Source organism: Myotis yumanensis, unplaced genomic scaffold (genome assembly GCF_028538775.1).
Source record: "Myotis yumanensis isolate MYYU_CA2020_CCGP unplaced genomic scaffold, mMyoYum1.0.hap1 SCAF_5, whole genome shotgun sequence".
Lineage (NCBI taxonomy): Eukaryota > Metazoa > Chordata > Mammalia > Chiroptera > Vespertilionidae > Myotis > Myotis yumanensis.
This window is the reverse complement of record NW_027223756.1, coordinates 35,667,401-35,686,893: the sequence shown is the minus strand read 5'-3', so window position 1 is coordinate 35,686,893 and position 19,493 is coordinate 35,667,401. Positions and strand designations below refer to the sequence as shown.

Genomic DNA, 19,493 nt, shown 5'->3' with positions numbered 1-19,493 from the left:
CACCCCTATGGGCGCCTCAGTCATATGACAGAAATTACTCACTTCAAACGGCCACGGCGCGCGGGGCGGGGCGCGAGGCGAGGCCCACGCTCATTGGCTGGCAGTGCGCCGCGTCACGTGGCGGCGCGCGGAGCTGGGGGCCAGGTGGGGGCGTGGGGCGGAGCTGGCGCCCATAGGCTGGGGAGTAGACTCCCTCACGTGGCAGCTCACGGGGCGGGGCGTGCGCGGAAGCTAGAGGCGAGGAGGGGAAGGGCAGGCCGGGGCGGGGCGGGGCGGGATGGGAGCCGAGGGGAGGGGAGGGGAAGGGCAGGGCGGAGGGATGGCTGGGGAAGCCGAGCCGGGTGCGCGCGGGTCCTGTTCCCCCGCGAGTCCGGCAGTGGCTCTCTGAGGCTCCGGCGGGTGGCGCGGGGAGGACGCCAGGGACTGTGGGGCGCGGAAGCTTTCGGCCCCCCTCACCCTGGGACCGCGAGAGATGCTTAGAGCACCCGGGGCAGTCACCCCGCCCTCGTCGTCCTCATCTCAGCCCCTGTGGCTTCGCACCTCCACCCGGCTCCTGGCGGAGTCCATGCCGGTGGAGCAGAGAAAGCGCGCGAGCGTGACCCTCGGGCCGGCGTGGGCTGGACCTGGAGCCCGCGGCCTCGGCCCGGTCGCGGGAAGTGGGGACTCAGAGCTCGACGGCGCGGGGCCGGCTCACGGGGTCTGATGGAGGACCCTGCCCTGACACCCGCACCGACAGGACATTAAACTGTACTTGATTATGCAGATTAAATCGGAAATACTTTCAGGTTTAATAACGGGGTATAGTTTTTCTTTTTACTTAACACTACCTCCTTCCTCAAAGAGGCGGAGGTGTCTTAAAGTTGCCTTTTTAAGTTTAGGGAGTCAAGTAGGAGAAATGTGAGAAAGAAAATATTAATGTTATATGAGTTAGAAAGATTAGACATAAGGCCTATACCTTCTTTTAGTTTATAATGTGTTTTACTTTACTTTTATTGTTGACATTATAGATGGTCCCATTTCCTCCTGGCCCTTTGCCCACTCCCCTAGCCCCCAGCCCCACCCCTTTGCTCTGGCCCTCACCGCACTGTTGTCTGTGTCTGTGGGTTATGCACCTTCTTTCCTCCTGTCCTCGCCTCCCCCTCCTGACAGCTGTCAGTCTGTTGCATGTGTCCAGGGCCCACACTTTACACAGGAGTTGAAGATTCAGCCTCTCCCACAGCCCCAAGAGCCTGTGGGTCTCTGTCCACTTGCTTCCAATAACATAAAAGACTGAGCAACTCTTCTGGTTACCAGATATAGGAAAAGGTGGCAGTAAAGCTGAAATTGTGATTTCAGAGAGGAAGGGAGAGGGAAGGAGATAGAAACATCAATGATGAGAGAGAATCATTGATCAGCTGCCTCCTGCACGCCCTGACCGGGATTCCAACCATGACCTCCTGGTTCATGAGTTGCTCAACCACTGAGCCACACTGGCTGGTCTATAGCCTTTGTTTTCAAGTTTGTTTCGAAGTGAGTCTCCTGTAGGCACTGTATGAAAGGGTCTTGTTCTCTTATCCATTCCATGTCTTTTTATTGGGGTGTTTAATCCATTTACATTTAAAGTAATTGTTGATAGATATGTAGTTATTGCTACTTTATCCATATTTTTATCTCCTTTACCATTTTTTGTAATACTGGCTTGTTGATGAACTCCTTTAGCTTTTTCTTGACAGACTAAATGAACAACAACTAAAAAACCAGAAACAAACTCATAAATACAGAGAACATTTTTATGGTTTCCAGATGGGAAGGTGATGGGAGGATGGATGAAAAAGGGGAAGGAATTAAAAAGTACAAATTGGTAATTACAAAATAGTCATAGGCATGTGAAGTATAGCATAGGGAAAATAATCAATAGTATTATAATAACTATGTATGGTGTCATATGGGTGCTAGGTTTATCAGGATGACAACTTTTTAGGTTATGTAAATGTGTAATCACTATGCTGTACACCTGAAACTAATATAATATTGTATGTCAACTATTATTTTAAAAATTTTAATGGAAATTACATCATGCCTGGCCTTTCACACATTTTTAATTGAATTTTCAGGGTACTTATGACCTGAGATTTTTTTCATGAAGTATAATTTGAAACTACAATTTTAAATGCTTAAAAACTAAATTTAATTAGTTATATGCTGAAGTAAAGAGGTCCAGTCCCAATGTTGACCTTTTAACGATCACAAACCATTTTGAAAATGTGATGAGAAATATCTCCAGAAAGAGATGAACTCCTTTTTTTGATGCTCTTCCAGGGAGGCTCACTGAAAGACCTCTGAGACCTACCCATAGATATGAGGTAAGAGTACACCTTCTCCTAGGATTTGCCAGCAGGAATCCTCTTTGACTGCTCACATAGGCCAAACAGTAAGCAGGCTTATTCTACTTTCCTTCATTTTAATCATAATTAAAGTTATATCCTCCACCTCTAAGCCTTGAACATCAGTTGTAACTCCTTCCTTCTTCACACCTTTTCCTGTGCTCTAGCTGATAATACAAAAACAAACAAAAAAAATTGGACTCAAATAGTCCTGCTTTCAAATCCTGGCTCTTGTCACTTTCTAAATTACATGGTCCTGGCCAAGTATTTATTTCTCTGAGCTGTATTTTCCTTAACAGCAACATGAAACTATCAAATGTTTATATCCTCCAGCCTCATTAGGCTCAGTCTAAGAATCAAGTATCATTCTTTCTTTAGGAATCTACCACCTGATTAAACTATAAAATAATCTGTTCTCATTCTCTCCCCTCGCCCTTGGATTATAAACTCCTTGAAGGCAGGAAATAGGCCTTTTACTTAGTTTCTCCTTCCTCCACTGCTTATCACATTTTTGCTATTAAAATTACCATAAGAGTTAATGACTTAGTTGAACACTGATTTAGAATTCAGATCTAAATTTGGTTCTAGCCACTATCATTAATGATCTTTTTCATTTCCTAACAGCTTTCTCATATTTCACCTGCAGATGAAAATGTAAAACAAAAATTATAAATAGTTTTTATTGGCTTAAGGCCTGTCAAATCATTTACAAGAATATCTTTATGGGACTCATTTAAAAATAAATACTGTACAGGTTACATAACCTCAAATTAATTCATTGATTTTAGAATTTTCATTCTTATGGAAGCAACTTTGAAAGTTTTACTCTTATGTACAGTAACAGTAAAACCATCGGAGTTAAAATCTCACTAACAGTTATACAACTGTATTTGTTAACTGACAACAGAATTGCTACTTTGTAAGAAGGACATTGTTGAAATGTGACAGGTTAATTATTTTTTAAAATCCTACATAAAGTATTAGCTAAAGAAGATTGTGTGGGGATGATGTAATATATTAAATATTTAGTGTATGATTTGTTGAACATACACATTCCTTGCTTCAGCAAACCTTGAGTGTGGAGTTTCTTTCAGTCACACCTGAAATTAGGTCTCTCACTCACATGGTTTCAATTAAGTTCTGTTAAAAATAGTTCATAATATAAGCATTTTCACTTTTTAGGGCTTTAACAACTTTACTAATTTTAATTGATACAAAGGAAAAAACAATCAAATGAAGTTATATAGAGCTCTGGTGTTAGCTCTTTATAAATAGTTGAAATCATCTATTTAGTGTACAGTCCTCTAATATAAGTTATTTTTTCTTATTTTACAATACAAATACATATATTTAAGACGCATACAGAAAATGTTTCTTTTTTAACTGATTAATAGTAAGTTATAAGAATCTCAGTAGAATTTTAACACCAGGATATTATCAGAAATAATTAGAGAATTTTGATTTTTGAATTTCATATACTTTCAGGCAGACATTCTGCTTTATGGACTTTGACCTCACATTCATGTCTTCAAAGTACTGAAAATTCAGCCACAGCTGCTACATCCTGCCATTTGTTTTTATTATAATATCTGGAGAAAAAAATATAAAAATCAATTACTTCATATACATCACAAGCAGGTGTCCAATAGTTATTAATAACCAGACATTGGGGAGAGAGCTCTTGATGCGCAGGCCACTTGTGTTGCACAAATCCAGAGTCTATTTAAAAAAAAAAAAAAAGGAATGGGTGGCCCACTCCTTCCTGGCCATGTGGAGGACACTCTTTGGAGACGCAAAGAGACTTGCTCAATAACATTCCAGTGGAAAGCGCAGCAAAGACAGCTGTCAGTGGGCACCATAAGGCCTCTAACCCCAGCCTTGTCACTTGGAGGAACTCACCCCTGTCCTCCTTCAACCCAAGTTGAAGTCCCTCACATTTTCTTGTCCACCCTTCCTTTGCATTCTCCTACTCTTTGTTTTAATTGAGCCCAGATTTTTCCCAATAGAGGATTCTGGGCCCTTTCCCCCCAACATCTTGTACCAGGAGATCCAGAGTGGAGCCAGATTTATTTATTCCTATTGTCACTTTCATAGTTTGATACACCTCACCCCTGACCTAATTAGCTTATCTACATCAATGGTTCTCAAACTGTGTTTTACCTTAGAATTCACTGAGCTTTTGAATGTCCTGATATCCAGGTCATACTCCATTACAATTCAGTCAGAGTCTCTGGGCAAGGGACTCAAATATTTAGGAAAGTCTGATGTGTAGCTAAGTTTGACCACCAGAGACTTATACCTTTGTCATTCAGAGTATGCTCCATGGACCAGTAACTTCATCATTAGCTAGTTTATTAGAAATGTAGAATCTTGGTCTTCATTCCAGACCTACTGAATAAAAATCTCCATTTTTAACAAGATCCTCAAGTAATTCATATATTAAAATTTGGGAAGCACTGGGTATTCTACCTTCTCCTCCTCCTTACTATTTTCTTTACTGACCTCATACAGTATCTGCACATGTATTAAAGAATTTGGAAACTGGACCACAGTCATCCTCTCCATTCCAACTTTTGGATAACTTCCCAAGTGGATAATCATCCCACCCAAGCACATCCCACCTACCCTTCCTCAGCCTTCACATATACATCTAGAGCCATGCCCTATGTTTTCCCCTGACATCACCTAGCATGTATCATTTCTGAAACTTTACAGTACTGGAAACCTGGGAGTCATCCTTTAACTGTCCTTTTCTCTCACTACCCTGTACCAGTACCTAATCAGTCACTAAGCCCTGGCAATTATACCAATAAGCATTTTCAGTTTAAACGGGTTCTCAAATCCCAGAACTCCTGACCAGATTGCTGAAGCAATGACCCAGGAATATGCATTATTTATAAATTTCCCCAGGTGGTCTGAGTACCATACTTTGTCTGAGTACCATACTAGCTCAGATCCTTATTTTCTCAACTTTGTTCATCATGACTTTTGTAAAACTCCCACCTGATCTTTCCTGCTTCCAGGTTCACTTCTTTCAAGACACCTCCAAATTTCTAGCCAGAATGATCTAAATAAAAAGCAGTCTGACCAGGATAAAGCCAAAAGTCAGTATGGCTTAGGAGGCTCTCCATGATCTGAGCCCTGATTACTACTCACAACTCAGTTCTCAGAGAGCCCAGTCTCCGTTCTAGCTGACCATGACTACTTTCAGTTCCTTAACTACCTGAGGATGCTTTAGAACTCTGTGCCTTTATTTATGCTGGTGCCTAGAGGCCTATGCTCAGGATGCCTCTGAGGGCTTCAGATCATCCTTCAGTGCATTTCCCACCTTCCCTATGTACCCCAAAAGGGTCCTACATGGAGCTCTATGAAAGCATCTATACCTCCATTGGACTTGTTTTATATCTGACTTCTTCCATGAGATTACAAACTTCATAAAGACAACTATGTCTCTGTCTCAAAATTATCAGCAACAGTGTGTAGCACAGACATGCAGATCAACAAAGGTTTGCTGGATGAATGAAACAATCAACTACAGAACTTCCTCTTTTTATTTTATAGCTACATGACACCAGATCAACAGTCTTAAAAGGTCTTCATGATGTCAAACTTGTTTGATTTCTTTTTCCCCAAGGAAGTGACTGGCATACTTCATCTCTGTATTTGTACTAGATCAATGGGTGTGTAGTCAAAGACTGCACACACTTTATATGAGATGGCATAACCAAATTTATCATCAAATACAATAACCACACAATATATTTCAAGCTCTTGCAATTTAATGAAAACAAAGGAATCAAAGTTTTCAAAGGAAATTGTAGTGAGCTAGACTTGAGTAATTAACCTAACCTATAAAAGCAAACAATAATCATTGCATAACGAGTGATTATTATATGTCAGACACTTTTCACAGGATATCTCTAATCCTTGCAACAACTCCTTAAGCTAAGAGCTACTATTATGCCAATTTTACAGATAGGAGAGTAAAATTCAGAGGATTTAAGGAATTTGTTCATATGACAGAGCTATATTTGAACTTAGGGATGTCCTACTCTTAAGTGACTTCTACCACTCTCAGATACTCTAATCTTTTTCTCATCTCATTCCTATTTAATACTTCTGCCTGCTATTATTATCTAAAAATTCAAACTTCTCATATTACTAGCTTAAGATAAAAATTGATAACACACTATTTATCATCTCTTTTGAAGGTCAAAATAAAATAGAAATCTTAAAATCTTACTATAAGGATAGCCACAGGTTTCGTTTGATTTCCCAAAAGGTATTAGCCTAGATGTCTTCCCTGACACTTCAAAGCAAAGTTCTATGTTTTGACAGTGTCTTGCTCCACTTCTAGCTTATCAACTTATAGATAAGACTGTGAGGTTCATCTTATAACTAGTCTGTAAGCCCTGGAGGGCTAACTCATATACCAGATAATATTGTGGTGCCTAATACATGCTTATTGGTCAAATTAAAGTGCCAATATTTTACCCATCCATTGTTATAACTGTAAGAAGTACAAAGCGATGATTGTCCAAACCTCTTATTGGCGATCTATATATATAAAAGCCTAAGCAACTGGCTGACCGTCAAGTAGCTATAACACACACTGACCACCAGGGGGCAGATGCTCGACACAAGAGCTGCTGAGCTGTGGTGACTTGGCAGCTGCAGTTCTCGGGTGACACACCCAGAACCAGAGAGGAGGGAACCTGATTCTAGGGTGCATCACCCGAGAACTGCCCTCTCACAATCTGGACCCCTTGGAGGATGTCGGAGAGCTGGTTTTGGCCCGATCCCCACAGGCCAGGCTGAGGGAGCCCACTGGTGCACAAATCTGGGCACTGGGCCTCTAGTCTATGTATACAAAAGCCTAAGCAACCATTACAACCAAACAACTGGGAATGACCGGTCAACCAGTCGCTATGATGCGCACTGACCACCAGGGGGCAGACGCTCAATGCAGGCATTGCCCCCTTGGGGTCAGTGCACTCCCACAGCCAACTTCTGGCAGCCAGCCAACCTCTCACGGTCCCTCCCCCTGCTGGCAGGCCCCGATCAGCTGGGCCCCAGTCGGGACTGGATGAGAGGGCCCTGATTGGCCCTGATCACCAGCCAGGCCTAGGGACTCCACCCGTGCACAAATTCGTGCTCTGGGCCTCTAGTAAATAAATAAATATCTTTTCAAATAGAATACAGAAGCCCAATGTACTAGTATAAAGCAAAAAGAAGTAAAACTGCTTTGTCTGGATGAACTAGGAAACTCAGAGCGCTATGTACTCTACCTCCTCCATTATATATTTCAGCTATCCAAACTATTGATAATCAGGAAAGCTAAGTTCTAGTATTTATTCTGCCAGTAATTAGTTGTATGTGTGGGGAAGCACAGGACTTGATTGGAATGTCTGTAAGGAGGATTCGCTGAAAGGTCAGGGGCCTCTGAGGGGACCTTGCCAAAGGCGGCAGCCCCTACCTTGACTTTTCCAAAAAAGTCCGATCCCCCGGGGTATTTTGCTAGAATCTCTATGTTTAGTCTTTAACCGTTTCTCGACATAAAATAAAACAAGCGCTATCACGCTGTTTGGGTCTTTTCGTACTCATTTAGAGAAAGCGCGGTTGCACTGTTTGGGATTCTTCAACAGTGTTTTTTCAATACCCCCTGGGACTCAAACGAATCGTATGTTTTCTCAACATAAAATCTCAGCAGCGTGATCGCGCTGCTTGGGACTCAAACGGTTAAAGACTTGACCTTGTAGAAGCATATACTTTCTCAAGGATACTTACCCTGCTGATTGTATCTAGAGATTAATTTGAGTTCAAACTGTGGTTACAATAAAAAGCCAATAAGGCAGGAGAACAGGACTGCTTTTACTACTGAAGTAAAAGAGTCCCTTAGCTCTCTCTTTCACAGAAACCTGTGTTGGAGTAATCTGTTCAACCGTCGCTCAAGGTCTGCTGGTCAACCCTGGCAGTATGAACTTGGGACAGTCATTTATTGATCTGGCTGTGTTATTTGTTATGTAAAATGAGCAAAAGAGAATAGATTAAATAGTTCTCAAATTTAAGTGCTTATTGGAATCACTTTGAGAACCTACCAATTACAGATTCCTGTGCCTTATTCAAGAGTAAGCATATCAAACTCGCGGCCCACGGGCTACATGTGGCCCACAACGAATATTTTTGTGGCCCAGCCAATATAACGGTATGTAAGAAATATTTTAATAAAAATTTAACTTAATTTTTACAATATCCTGTTATACATAATTATTAATAATGAACTACAACGTTCGCTCATGATTAATTACTACAATCATGTTACTACAATTCATTTCCCTTACGCGCCTTATGTGCAGGTGCACCATTTCTCTCCACTAATACTAGCAGTGATTATTTTAGCAGCTAATTGACATGTCATTAGTCTTTTTTTAAATAAAAATGTATTTTTATTGATTTCAGAGAGGAAGGGAGAGGGAGAGATAGAAACATCAGTGATGAGAGAGAATCATTGATTGGCTACCTCCTGCTTGCCCCCTACTGGGGATGGAGCCCAAAACCCAGGGCATGTGCCCTTTACCGGAATCGAACCTTCAGGCTGCAGGCTGGCGCTCTATCCACTGAACCAAACTAGCTAGGCGTCATTAGTCTTTAAAAAAATTAAAAAAATTTTTTTATTGATTTCAGAGAGGAAGGGAGAGGGAGAGAGAAATGGAAACATCAATGATGAGAGAGAACCATTGATTGGCTGCCTCTTGCATGCCCCCTACTGGGGATCCAGAGCACAACCCAGGCATGTGCCCTTGACTGGAATCGAACCTGGGACCTTTTAGTCCGCAGGCCGACTGAGTCAAACCAGCTAAGGCTAGTCATTAGTCTTGTACTGACTGGTTTGGTGTGCGCAACAGGAAATATTTCGTTTTCGGAGAACAAGGAAAATAGGTTTATTTGTGTTGCACTTATTAATTTGTGCAGTTATTCAGTGTCTGGTAAGTTAAAGTTCAAGAAAAATTATTAATTTATATTAAAATGTTGTATTATTTTATGTTAACGATTAATCATTTATTTCAGCCCTTTGTATTCAGCATGTCTCTATCGAAACAAACCTACATTTCTATGAAAATTGAAGCTTTTGTTTTTTTGCGGCACACATAAACTTAAACCTTGTTTATTTGGCCCGTGTTAGCCTTTGAGTTTGACATGCTTGTTCGAGGGAGTATAATTTATAGGTCAGAGAAACCTTGGACTAGATGTTTCCTAAGGCCTCTTCTATCCAGGTTGTCACCATTCTTGGATCTCAACTTACCCATACTACCTCCTCTATCACATCTCTTTTGGACTCCTCTGGTGGTTCGCCTTCACCACATTTTTCCTTTAATCTGCACAGTGCCAGCCAATGAACAAACACCATACAGAATAGGGGTCCTTGTCCATTAAAAGTGAGCTTCATCCTGTAGTGCTGATTAGATTACTGCCAAACTAGCTAAAACATTAAATGCCAGGACTAAAAATAGGCTGCTGCATGTTTAAAATAACATGATCACTAGTTAGCTTGGGGCTTTGCTATTTTTACTGAAGGAAAGGCAGAGACAAGTGGCCAGGGGTTGAAAGGAAATTACTTAAACGAGGAGGCTGCTAAATGAGGTGAGAGCCTAGGAAGAAGCCAGAAGGTGGCACAATTGTTCAACATGCATCAATGGGTCTCTGAGAATTAAACTAAAAATTTTGGTCTGAACACTCAAAAGAACTTCCCAGACACATTTTGTCTTGATTTGTTGCAAAATCCAGAATTGTGACATTACCTGATGTCAGAAACCAATATGACAGGCCAAAAAGATCAAATTAAGAGAAGTTTCTCTATTTATATTTTTAACTTTTTACTGAAGTATAGCATTCACACTGAAATGTACACATATGTGTACTGTACAACTTTATGAGTTTTCATAAATAACACACCAACATAGCTCGCATCCAGGTAATGAAACAAAACACTACCAGCACCCTAAAATTCCCTCTTTAAACCCTTCCAGTTGCTATCCCTGTCCACAAAAGGGCATCTACTATGGTAACTCCCATGATAGTTTACCTTTGCCAAGTTTTGTACTAAATATATTAAATATACTTTATTGTACCTGGCTCTTTATGTATCATTCATCAATATTGTTGCATGCACATTGCAATTGTATATTGTTGATTCCCAGTGCTATATAACACTTCAGTGAATGAATGTACCACAGTTTACTTATCCATTATACTGTTGGTGGGCATCTAGATAGTTTCTAGTTTAAGGCTATAATTAACAGTGCTGCTATGAACACTCTGGTATAGATCTTTTGATGAATATATGTATATATTATAGTTGGATATACTCCCGGAAGTGGAATTACTAGGTCTCCAGGTTCCAGGGAAATGGAATTGCTGGATCCACCTCAGTGAAATTTCCTGGAGTCCAGTGAAATGAGAGCTATGCCTCCAAAGGTGAAAGATAAGTTGTTGCATCTGGCCCTTTATGCAACCAAAAAAGAGGCACAATGCCTAGGGGTCCTTTTTAGATTCTGGAGTCCACATATTCCTCATTTCAGTGTAGTTCTCCAGCCCATTAACCAAGTGACCTGAAAAGCTGCTGGTTTTGAGAGGATCTCAGAACAAGAGAAGGCTCTGCAACAGGTCCAGGCTACTGTGCAAGATGCTCTGCCACGTGTACCATATGATGCAGCCAATACAATTAACTGTACTTGAAGTTAAGTGGTGTATAGAGATGCTGTTTGGAGCCTGTTGAATCACAGCACAGGTCCTTAGGATTTTGGAGCAAAGCACTGCCATTCTCTGTGGATAACTAGTCTCTCTTTTTTGAGAAAAAGTATTTGGCTGTTATTGGGCATTAGTAGATACTGAATACTTAACTATGGGCCACCAAGCTATAACAGGAGCTGAGTTGCCCATCACGAATTGAGTGTTGTCTGGTATACGATGCCATAAAATTGGCTGAGAAGAGCAACACTCCATTATCAAATGCAAATGGAATATATGAGATTGGGCTGAGCAGGCCCTAAAGGCATAAATAAATTAGATGAGGAAGTGGCCCAAATATCCATGGCCCACACTCCTGTTACATAACCTCTTCCTCGGCCTGCACTTATGGCATTATGGGGAGTTCTCTACAATCAGTTGACTGAGGAAAAGAAAAGACAGGCTTGGTTTACATTTGGTTCCACATGATATTCAAGTACCACCTGAAAATAGATAGCTATAGTACCTATAGCTCCTTCTTGGGGCAACACTGAAGGAAACAGGCAAAGAGATATCCTCCCAGTGGGACAGAACTTAGAACAGTGCACCTCATTTTTCACTTTGTTAGAATTATATTCATGGACTATGGCCAATAGTTTGGCTGGATGGACAGGACTTGGAAGGGACATGACTAGAAAATTGATGACAATGAAATTTATGGAAGAGTCATATGGATCGACTTCTCTGAATGGGCAAAAAAAAACATGAATATATGTGTCTTATGTGAATGCTCAACAGAGGATGAATTCAGCTGAGAAGAATTTTAATAAACAAGCCAATGACTTGTTCTGTGGATACCAGTTAGCCTTTTGCTCCAGTGATTGCCCAATGACCACAATAAAAGTTATGCATGAGCTCAGCAATATGACCTTCTGCTCACCAAAGTCAGCCTGACTATACCCACTGCTGAGTATCCTCTATCTGTCAGCAGCAGAAACCAATACCCCATCCCCCAAAAGGCACCTTTCCTTTGAGTGATCAACCAGCTACCTGGTGGCAGGTTGATTACACTGGACCACTTCCATCACGGAAGGGGCAACATATTATTCTTACTGGAATAGATACTTACTTTGGATGGTAATTTGCCTTCCCTGCATGCAAAACTTCTGACAAAACCTTCATCCAAGGTCTTACAGAATGCCTTAACTACCATCAAGGCATCCCACATAGCATTGCTTCTGATCAAGGGACTTATTTCAGAGCAAAAGAAGTGCAGCAATAGGCCCATGTTCACAGAATTCACTGGTCTTACCATGTTCCCCACCATCCTGAAGCAGCTGGCTTAATAGAATGGGATTGTCGCCCTAACCTGTTTGGCTCAGTGGATAGAGCGTCGGCCTGCGGACTGGGGGGTCCCGAGTTCAATTCCAGTCAAGGGCATGTACCTTGGTTGCGGCACATCCCCAGTGGGGGGTGTGCAGGAAGCAGCTGATCAATGTTTCTCTCTCATCAATGTTTCTAACTCTCTATCCCTCTCCCTTCCTCTCTGTAAAAAATCAATAAAATATATATTTAAAAAAAATAGAATGGGATTGTCTTTTGAAGACAGTTACAGCACTAGTGAGGCAGCAATACCTTGCAGGACTGGGGCAAGGTTCTCCAGAAGGCAGAAGGTATTGCTCTGGATCAGCATCCAATATAAGGGGCTGTTTATCCCATAACCAGAATTCAAAGGTCCAAAAATTTAGCGGATGGAATTGGAAGTGGGACCATTCAATATTACCCCTGGTGACCAACTAGTAAAAGTTTTGCTTCTTGTTACCATGACTTTATGCTTTATTGGTCTAGAGGCCTTAATTCCAAAGGAGGAAAGCTTTCACCAGAAGATACAACAATAATTCCATTGAACTGTGAGTTAAGACTGCCACTGGCCACTTTAGGCTCCCCATGCCTCTGGGTCAACAAGTAAAGAAGAAAGTTCCTGTACTGGTTGAGGTGATTGGTCCTGAATACCATGGGAAAATTGGACTACTACTCCACAATGGGAGAGTATGTCTACAATACAGAAGATCCCTTAGGACATCCCTTAGTATTACCATGCCCTGTGATTAAGGTCAATGGAAAACTACAACCCATCCAAGTATAACTAGATCCTTCAAAAATAAGATTTTATGTCACCCCACCACCAGTTAAAGAACCATGACCAGCTAAGGTACTTATTGAGGGCAGAGGGAATATGGAATGGGTAGTGGAGAAAGGTAGTTATAAATACCAGTTACGACCACATGACTAAGCAAATATCTTTGTTTCCTTCCCTCTCTTACACTCTATCATCCTATATAAGATGTATTAATAATAGTTAGCTTCATAATACAGTACTTGAGTTACAGAATATCAAGGAGAAGAACATCACCCAAGGACTTTGAATCCTGTTCTGGGGAAGGAGTTAGCACATTTTTGGTTGTATGTAGGACAGTTACATTATGTTAGGACATAGAAGTATGACTTTGTGACTGTTTTTATTTGGATATTAAATATGATTTAAGGAGATGTGTATGAATGTGTAGTTGACACAGAGTGGACTGAGATGGTTAGTTGTAGTTTCAACTTGGCTAGGCTATCTACCCAATTATATTAAATACTAATCTAATTTAGGAGCTGGTGTTGCTGCAAAGGTATTTTGTATATGTAATTAACATCTGTAATAACTGACTTTAAATAAAGGAGATTATCCTTGATAATGTGTATGGGCCTCATCCAAACAGTTGAAAAGCCTTAAAAGCAAAACTGAGGTTTCTCTAAGGAAGAAGAAATTCCTCCTGAGAACTGCATCAACATGAGCTCCTGCCCAAGTTTCCAGCCTGAACCCTTCCAGTTTTTTACCATACCTTATAATTGTACTAAGTCAAATCCTTGAAGTGTGTATTTACATCCTATTAGTTCTGTTTCTTTGGTAGAACCCTGACTGATATGACATCTACTATTCCTTACCACTATGCTATTATTAGAGATAGAATTAGAAGTCTATTATGTGGGCTCTGTCCTTGAAAACTTCATAACCTAAAGAACATAAAAAGTTAGCATATAAATTATGTGAGGGAGTAGTCAATTATTAAGTGTCAAATGAGTAGCACTGAATTAAGTATTCAAGGAACTTAGAAAAGAAAAATATCTCTGTGGATTTAGGGAGTGCTCAGGACAGGCTCTGTGGAAGAAATTGGGACAAGGATCAATGGGGATTGATATGCAGTGAGGGAAGTACAGAAAAATCTAAACTTGGAGTCTAGATGGAAAGATTGAACTCCTTTCTACCACTTGGTAGGAATACGATCTTGGACAAATTGCATACTACTTTAAGCCTCAGATTCTTAATATATAAAGTGAGGATAAGAGCACATATCCTGTCTATCATAAAGTCATAATGAGAAATAAACGAGATATAACAAGGTGCTTAGCTCAATGCCTGTCACAGAAAACGTGCTCAACCACTATCTCAATATCTTTAAAAAGAATGCTACTAAAAATAAGACCCAACAACACTAAATTTTAAATAGTTATAAGAGGAATCATCTTAAATACATTTTAATTCAATGGCATTAGCTAATTTTTCAAAAGATGAAGTATTTGACTTTCAAAAAAATTATTTTAATGAGGTTCTGAAACCTGATCAAACTTACTATTAAAATTTTACTATTTCCACTTGTGCAAGAACTCTCAGAATGCAATTTATAACTGAACGTCCCAAGTATATAAGGAATTTACAATGAAAATGTGTTTTATAGGTTTTTAAAAGTAGTTTCTGCAGTACCTTGAGGAATATCTTTAGGAAGAGAATATTTCTTCTTCTTTACAATAACACCTTTACTTTTCACTTGTCTAGTGCCTGGTGATGCTCTAATAATACAACATATTTCTGATGTATTTAAAGGAACCTGAAAAAGAATAACAGACATTGCATAATTCTTCCAGATACTATATTTATGTTATTTTATTTCAAAGGCAAATAATCTTAATAAACATATTTCATAAATATTAATAAAAGCACTTATGAAATGCTTATCCACTCTGGACACTGATTGGTTTCAAAACATTTGCTTATTTAATATTCACAAGAACCAGGGAAGGCACATTATATTATCCCCATTTGTAAAATGAGGAAACTTAGATTTCAAGAGGTTGGATAACTTATTTAATGACTGAGAGAAAATCATGATAGAGTTGAGATTCAAGCACTCCAAAGTGAGAGAGAGTGTTTACATGATTTACTGATGCTCTATCCACTGAGCCAAACTTTCTAGGGCCAAATTCGCTTATTAAATCTAATAGTTTTTTTGTGTGTGGATTCTGTAGGCTTTTCTATATATAATATCAATTCACCTGTGAATAATGACAGTTTTACGTCCTCCTTTCCAATCTGGATGCCATTTACTTATTTATTTATTTCTTATCTGAGAATATTTTTTCCATTGCTTTTTCAGACAGAGTAGAAGGGAGGGAGGGAGAGAGAGAGAGAGAGAGACAGAGAGAGAAAGAGAGAGAGGGAAAGAAAGAGAGAAACATCAATGTGAGAGAGAGAGACACATCCACTGGTTACCTCCCACATGTGCCCCAACAGGGGGCAGGGAGCAAACCTGAAACAGAGGTATGTGCCCTTCACCAGGAACCAAACCCACAACCCTTTAGTGTGCCGGCCAATACTCTAATTCTGAACCACATCAGCCAGGGCAATTATTAGCATTTTAATTATGATGTGTCTTGGTGTGGGCCTCTTTGGGTTCATCTTGTTTGAGACTCTCTATGCTTCCTGAACATGTGTGTGACTTTTTCTTTCACTGGGTTAGGGAAGTTTTCTGCCATTACTTTTTCAAGCAGGTTCCCTTTCCCTTGCTCACTTTCTTCTACTTCTGGTACTCCTATGATACATATGCTGTTACCTTTCATGTTGTCCCAAAGCTCCCTTAAACTGTCCTCCTAATATTTTTTTAATCCTCACCTGAGGATATTTTTCCATTGATTTTTAGAGGGAGTGGCAGAGAGAGGGAAAGACAGAGAGAAATACTGATGTGAGAGAAACACATCAAATAGTTGCCTTCTACATGAGCCCCAACCAGGGCCTGGGACGGGGAGGAGCCTGCAATCAAGTACGTGCCCTTGACCAGAACTGAACCTGGGACCCTTTGGTCTGTAGGCTGACGTTCTATCCACTGAGCCAAACCGGCTAGGCTGCTGTTTCTGCATTTATTGAGATTATCACATGATTTTTATCTCTCATTTTGTTAATGTGATATACCACATCTTGTGATTTGTGAATGTTGAACCATCGTTGCATCCCTGGAATAAATCCAACTTAATCATGGTGTATGAACCTTTTAATATATTTTTGAAATTGGTTTCCTACCATTTTGTTTAGAATTTTTTAAAAAAATATATTTTATTGATTTTTTACAGAGAGGAAGGGAGAAGGATAGAGAGTTAGAAACATTGATGAGCGAGAAACATCAATCAGCTGCCTCCTGCACACCCCCTACTGGGGATGTGCCCACAACCACGGTACATGCCCTTGACCGGAATCGAACCTGGGACCCGTTAGTCCGCAAGCAGATGCTCTATCCACTGAGCCAAACCGGTTAGGGCTTTGTTTAGAATTTTTGCATCTATATTCAACAGGGTTATTTATCTGTAATTTTCTTTTCTTGTGGGGTCCACGTCTGGTTTTGTTGTCAGGGTAACACTGCCATTGTAAAACGATTTTGGGAGTGTTCTCTTTTAGCTTTTGGTAGAGTTTGAGAAGAATGAGTATTCTTTCTATTTTAAATGTTTGTTAGGATTCACCAGTGAAGCTATTTTTTTGTTTGTTGGGAGATTTGATTATTGATTAAATCTCCTTACTCATTATTGTTCTGTTCAGATTTTCTATTTCCTCATGATTCAGTCTTGGTAGGCTATATGTTTCTAAGAATTTATCCATTCCTTCTAGGTTGTCCAGTTTTGGATGTATAATTGTTCATAGTCTCTTATAATCCTTTGTGTTTCTGTGGTATCAGTTGTAATGTCTCCTTTTTCATTTCCAAATTTATTTATTTGAGTCCTGTATTTATTATTAAGTCTTGCTCAAGGTTTGTATATTTTGTTTATTCTTCCAAAAAGTAGCTCTTAGTTTCATTGATATTTTCCTTTTCCTTTTTAGTCTATTTCATTTATTTATTTATTTGTGTAATTAAAGTTTATTTTACTTTTTATTAAAGTTTATAAACTTAAAATTAAAATTTCTGTTTCCTGGCCAAGGGAGGCAGATCTCTCCAGACAACAAAAACCAGTGCATAGCTCTGTGGATATATACACGTGCATGGTGGCTAGAGCCCCTTCACCAAAGTGTGTATGTCTCTGTCTTTACCCTGCCAAAATAAATGGGGTATTTTGACTTTCACAGAAAGTGCTGGCTCGTCTTGGTCTGTACTGAAGCAGTGCAGCCCTCCATAGCATGTGTTTGGCGGTTATGGCTTAAATGTGTGGCTAGATTGTGCTTTTTTCTTGAGCAGGGACCTTGTGTGCTCCATGCTCACACCATGCTCTCTAAGTTCTCTTTAGACAGAGCTTCAGCTGCTACTTCAGCCTGGTTCTCAGATGGTGTGTAGGAGTCCTGGTACTCTTGAAGCAGTTTACTACCTCCAGGTGATTGAACTGCACAGCATCGTCCAGGGGAATGTTGCCCCACCTGTCCTTGACAAAAGGATTCATTTTTCAAGCATCAATCAGAAATTTAACAACTTCAATGTGTCCTTCAGCTGCAGCAACATGCAGGGCTGTGCGGGAGTCATAGCCTTTCTGTTCCATGTCCATGGCTAGCAGGGCAAACCTTCAAAAAGCTGAGACATCCCCACTATAGGCAGCAAATAACAGGTTTACCACAGTCTTGTTCCTAACTTCTCCCCTTTACACACCATGGGTCTATCTTCCAAGCACAGTGCCTCAGGTTGTCATAGTTGTGGAAATTGAAGAGAGACATCAACTTCTGGCAGAAACTGATGCCCCTATGGCTGTTTCCCAGCTTGTCCAGTGGAGGTGAGAGACACATCATTCCCATGACATTGTGTACCATCAGGAGAATGGCTCTTGACACAGCTGACTTGGCTGGCAGGCCCACGCGGAAGGAAAACTGTCCTGAGAAGTCACACATGCTGCAGGAGTGCAAGAGGTTGAGGGTGTTGTGCACTGCTTCAGCGCTCAGCATGCTCTCACCTGTGATGGGCCAGATCCAACCATTGGCCAGGGTGGCTGCCATGACACTGCCTGTTTCATAGGTTACCTCCATAGAGCACAGCTGGAAGTAGAGATCAAGGGCAGCTATCACGTCTACCTCCTTAGGAAAGCACTTCTTTTCCTTTAGATAATAGCTGATGGCATAATTCTGATCCCATTTCCTTCTCTGACTGGAATGTGGCATTGCTGAAACCCAAGTATTCATTTCTAGCCATTTTGTTCAGATCTTGCAACACAAAATCAAACTTCTCTGCTTTGTTACAGTCCTCTTGATCAGGGAGCTTATGACAATGGCTCCAGTATTGACCATGGGGTTATGGGAGATTCTTCCCTCATTGAGGGAGAGCTTGTTGTAGCACAGGCCACTGGGCTCCTTGCTCCCAAACTTGTGCACATAGTCAGTGCCTAGATGGCATAGGTGAGGGGCTTGACACAGGACTGGAGGCAGAAGGGGATCTTTGTGTGGCCCACGAATGCCACTCTCTGTTGAATCACTGTCCCACAAGCCTTACTAATCCTGGTGCTGCAGCTAGTGGCTATGCATCGTCTCCCTGCTCTGCGTTGTGGCCTCATGGAGATGGTGCCAGATGCCCTGCCAAGAAGGGGGCTCTGGCTCAGATGACCCCAGCCTCCCCTCCAGCAGTGACTGCTGGCCCTGCTCAGCGCATTCTGCAGAGCCTTCATAGAGTGCATCCCCCCAGCATGTCACCCGTTCCGACAGAGCATCCAGGGCATCTCTATTTCTCTATTTCATTTATATCTGCTCTGTTCTTTGTTATTATCCCTTTAATTGCCTCTAGTCTCAGCCTTTTACAATCTGTTCTCTGCCTCTGGATCCAGAATAAACTTTATACAAGAATATTTGATATCATTTCCTTTTCATAATCCTTTATTGGCTCCCCTCAGGAAAAAAAATCCAAAAATTTTAATATATATTACAAGATCCATTACTCTCTTAGCCCTAGTTTATTTTTACAAACTCATCTCTAGTTTCCTCCTCATCACCTGGATCCCCACTCTCACCGCAGGGTGAGACTAAGAGGTCTGGCTACACTGAACCACTACACAACCCTAAAGTTTTCCCTCTTTATTTCTTTTTCTCTCTGCCTCTGTCCCGTCCTACTGTCTTTCTCTCTGTATCTC

At 40.8% G+C, this 19,493-nt stretch overlaps 1 protein-coding gene and 1 pseudogene across 1 annotated transcript in view; both read right to left on the bottom strand.

Moving 5' to 3' along the window:
- Window positions 1-14,106: 14,106 nt before the first annotated feature.
- The window catches only part of MEIKIN (meiotic kinetochore factor), a 31,625-nt gene continuing 26,238 nt past the window's right edge, over window positions 14,107-19,493 (bottom strand). Inside the window, exons 11-12 of the mRNA XM_070414213.1 lie at window positions 14,899-15,022; window positions 14,107-14,150 (exon numbers count right to left, since the gene is read on the bottom strand). Of these exons, the coding sequence (XP_070270314.1) occupies window positions 14,107-14,150; window positions 14,899-15,022 (168 nt within the window). The remainder of the gene's footprint in view (window positions 14,151-14,898; window positions 15,023-19,493) is intronic.
- Window positions 17,576-18,675, bottom strand: LOC139011684 (glutaminase liver isoform, mitochondrial pseudogene; annotated as a pseudogene).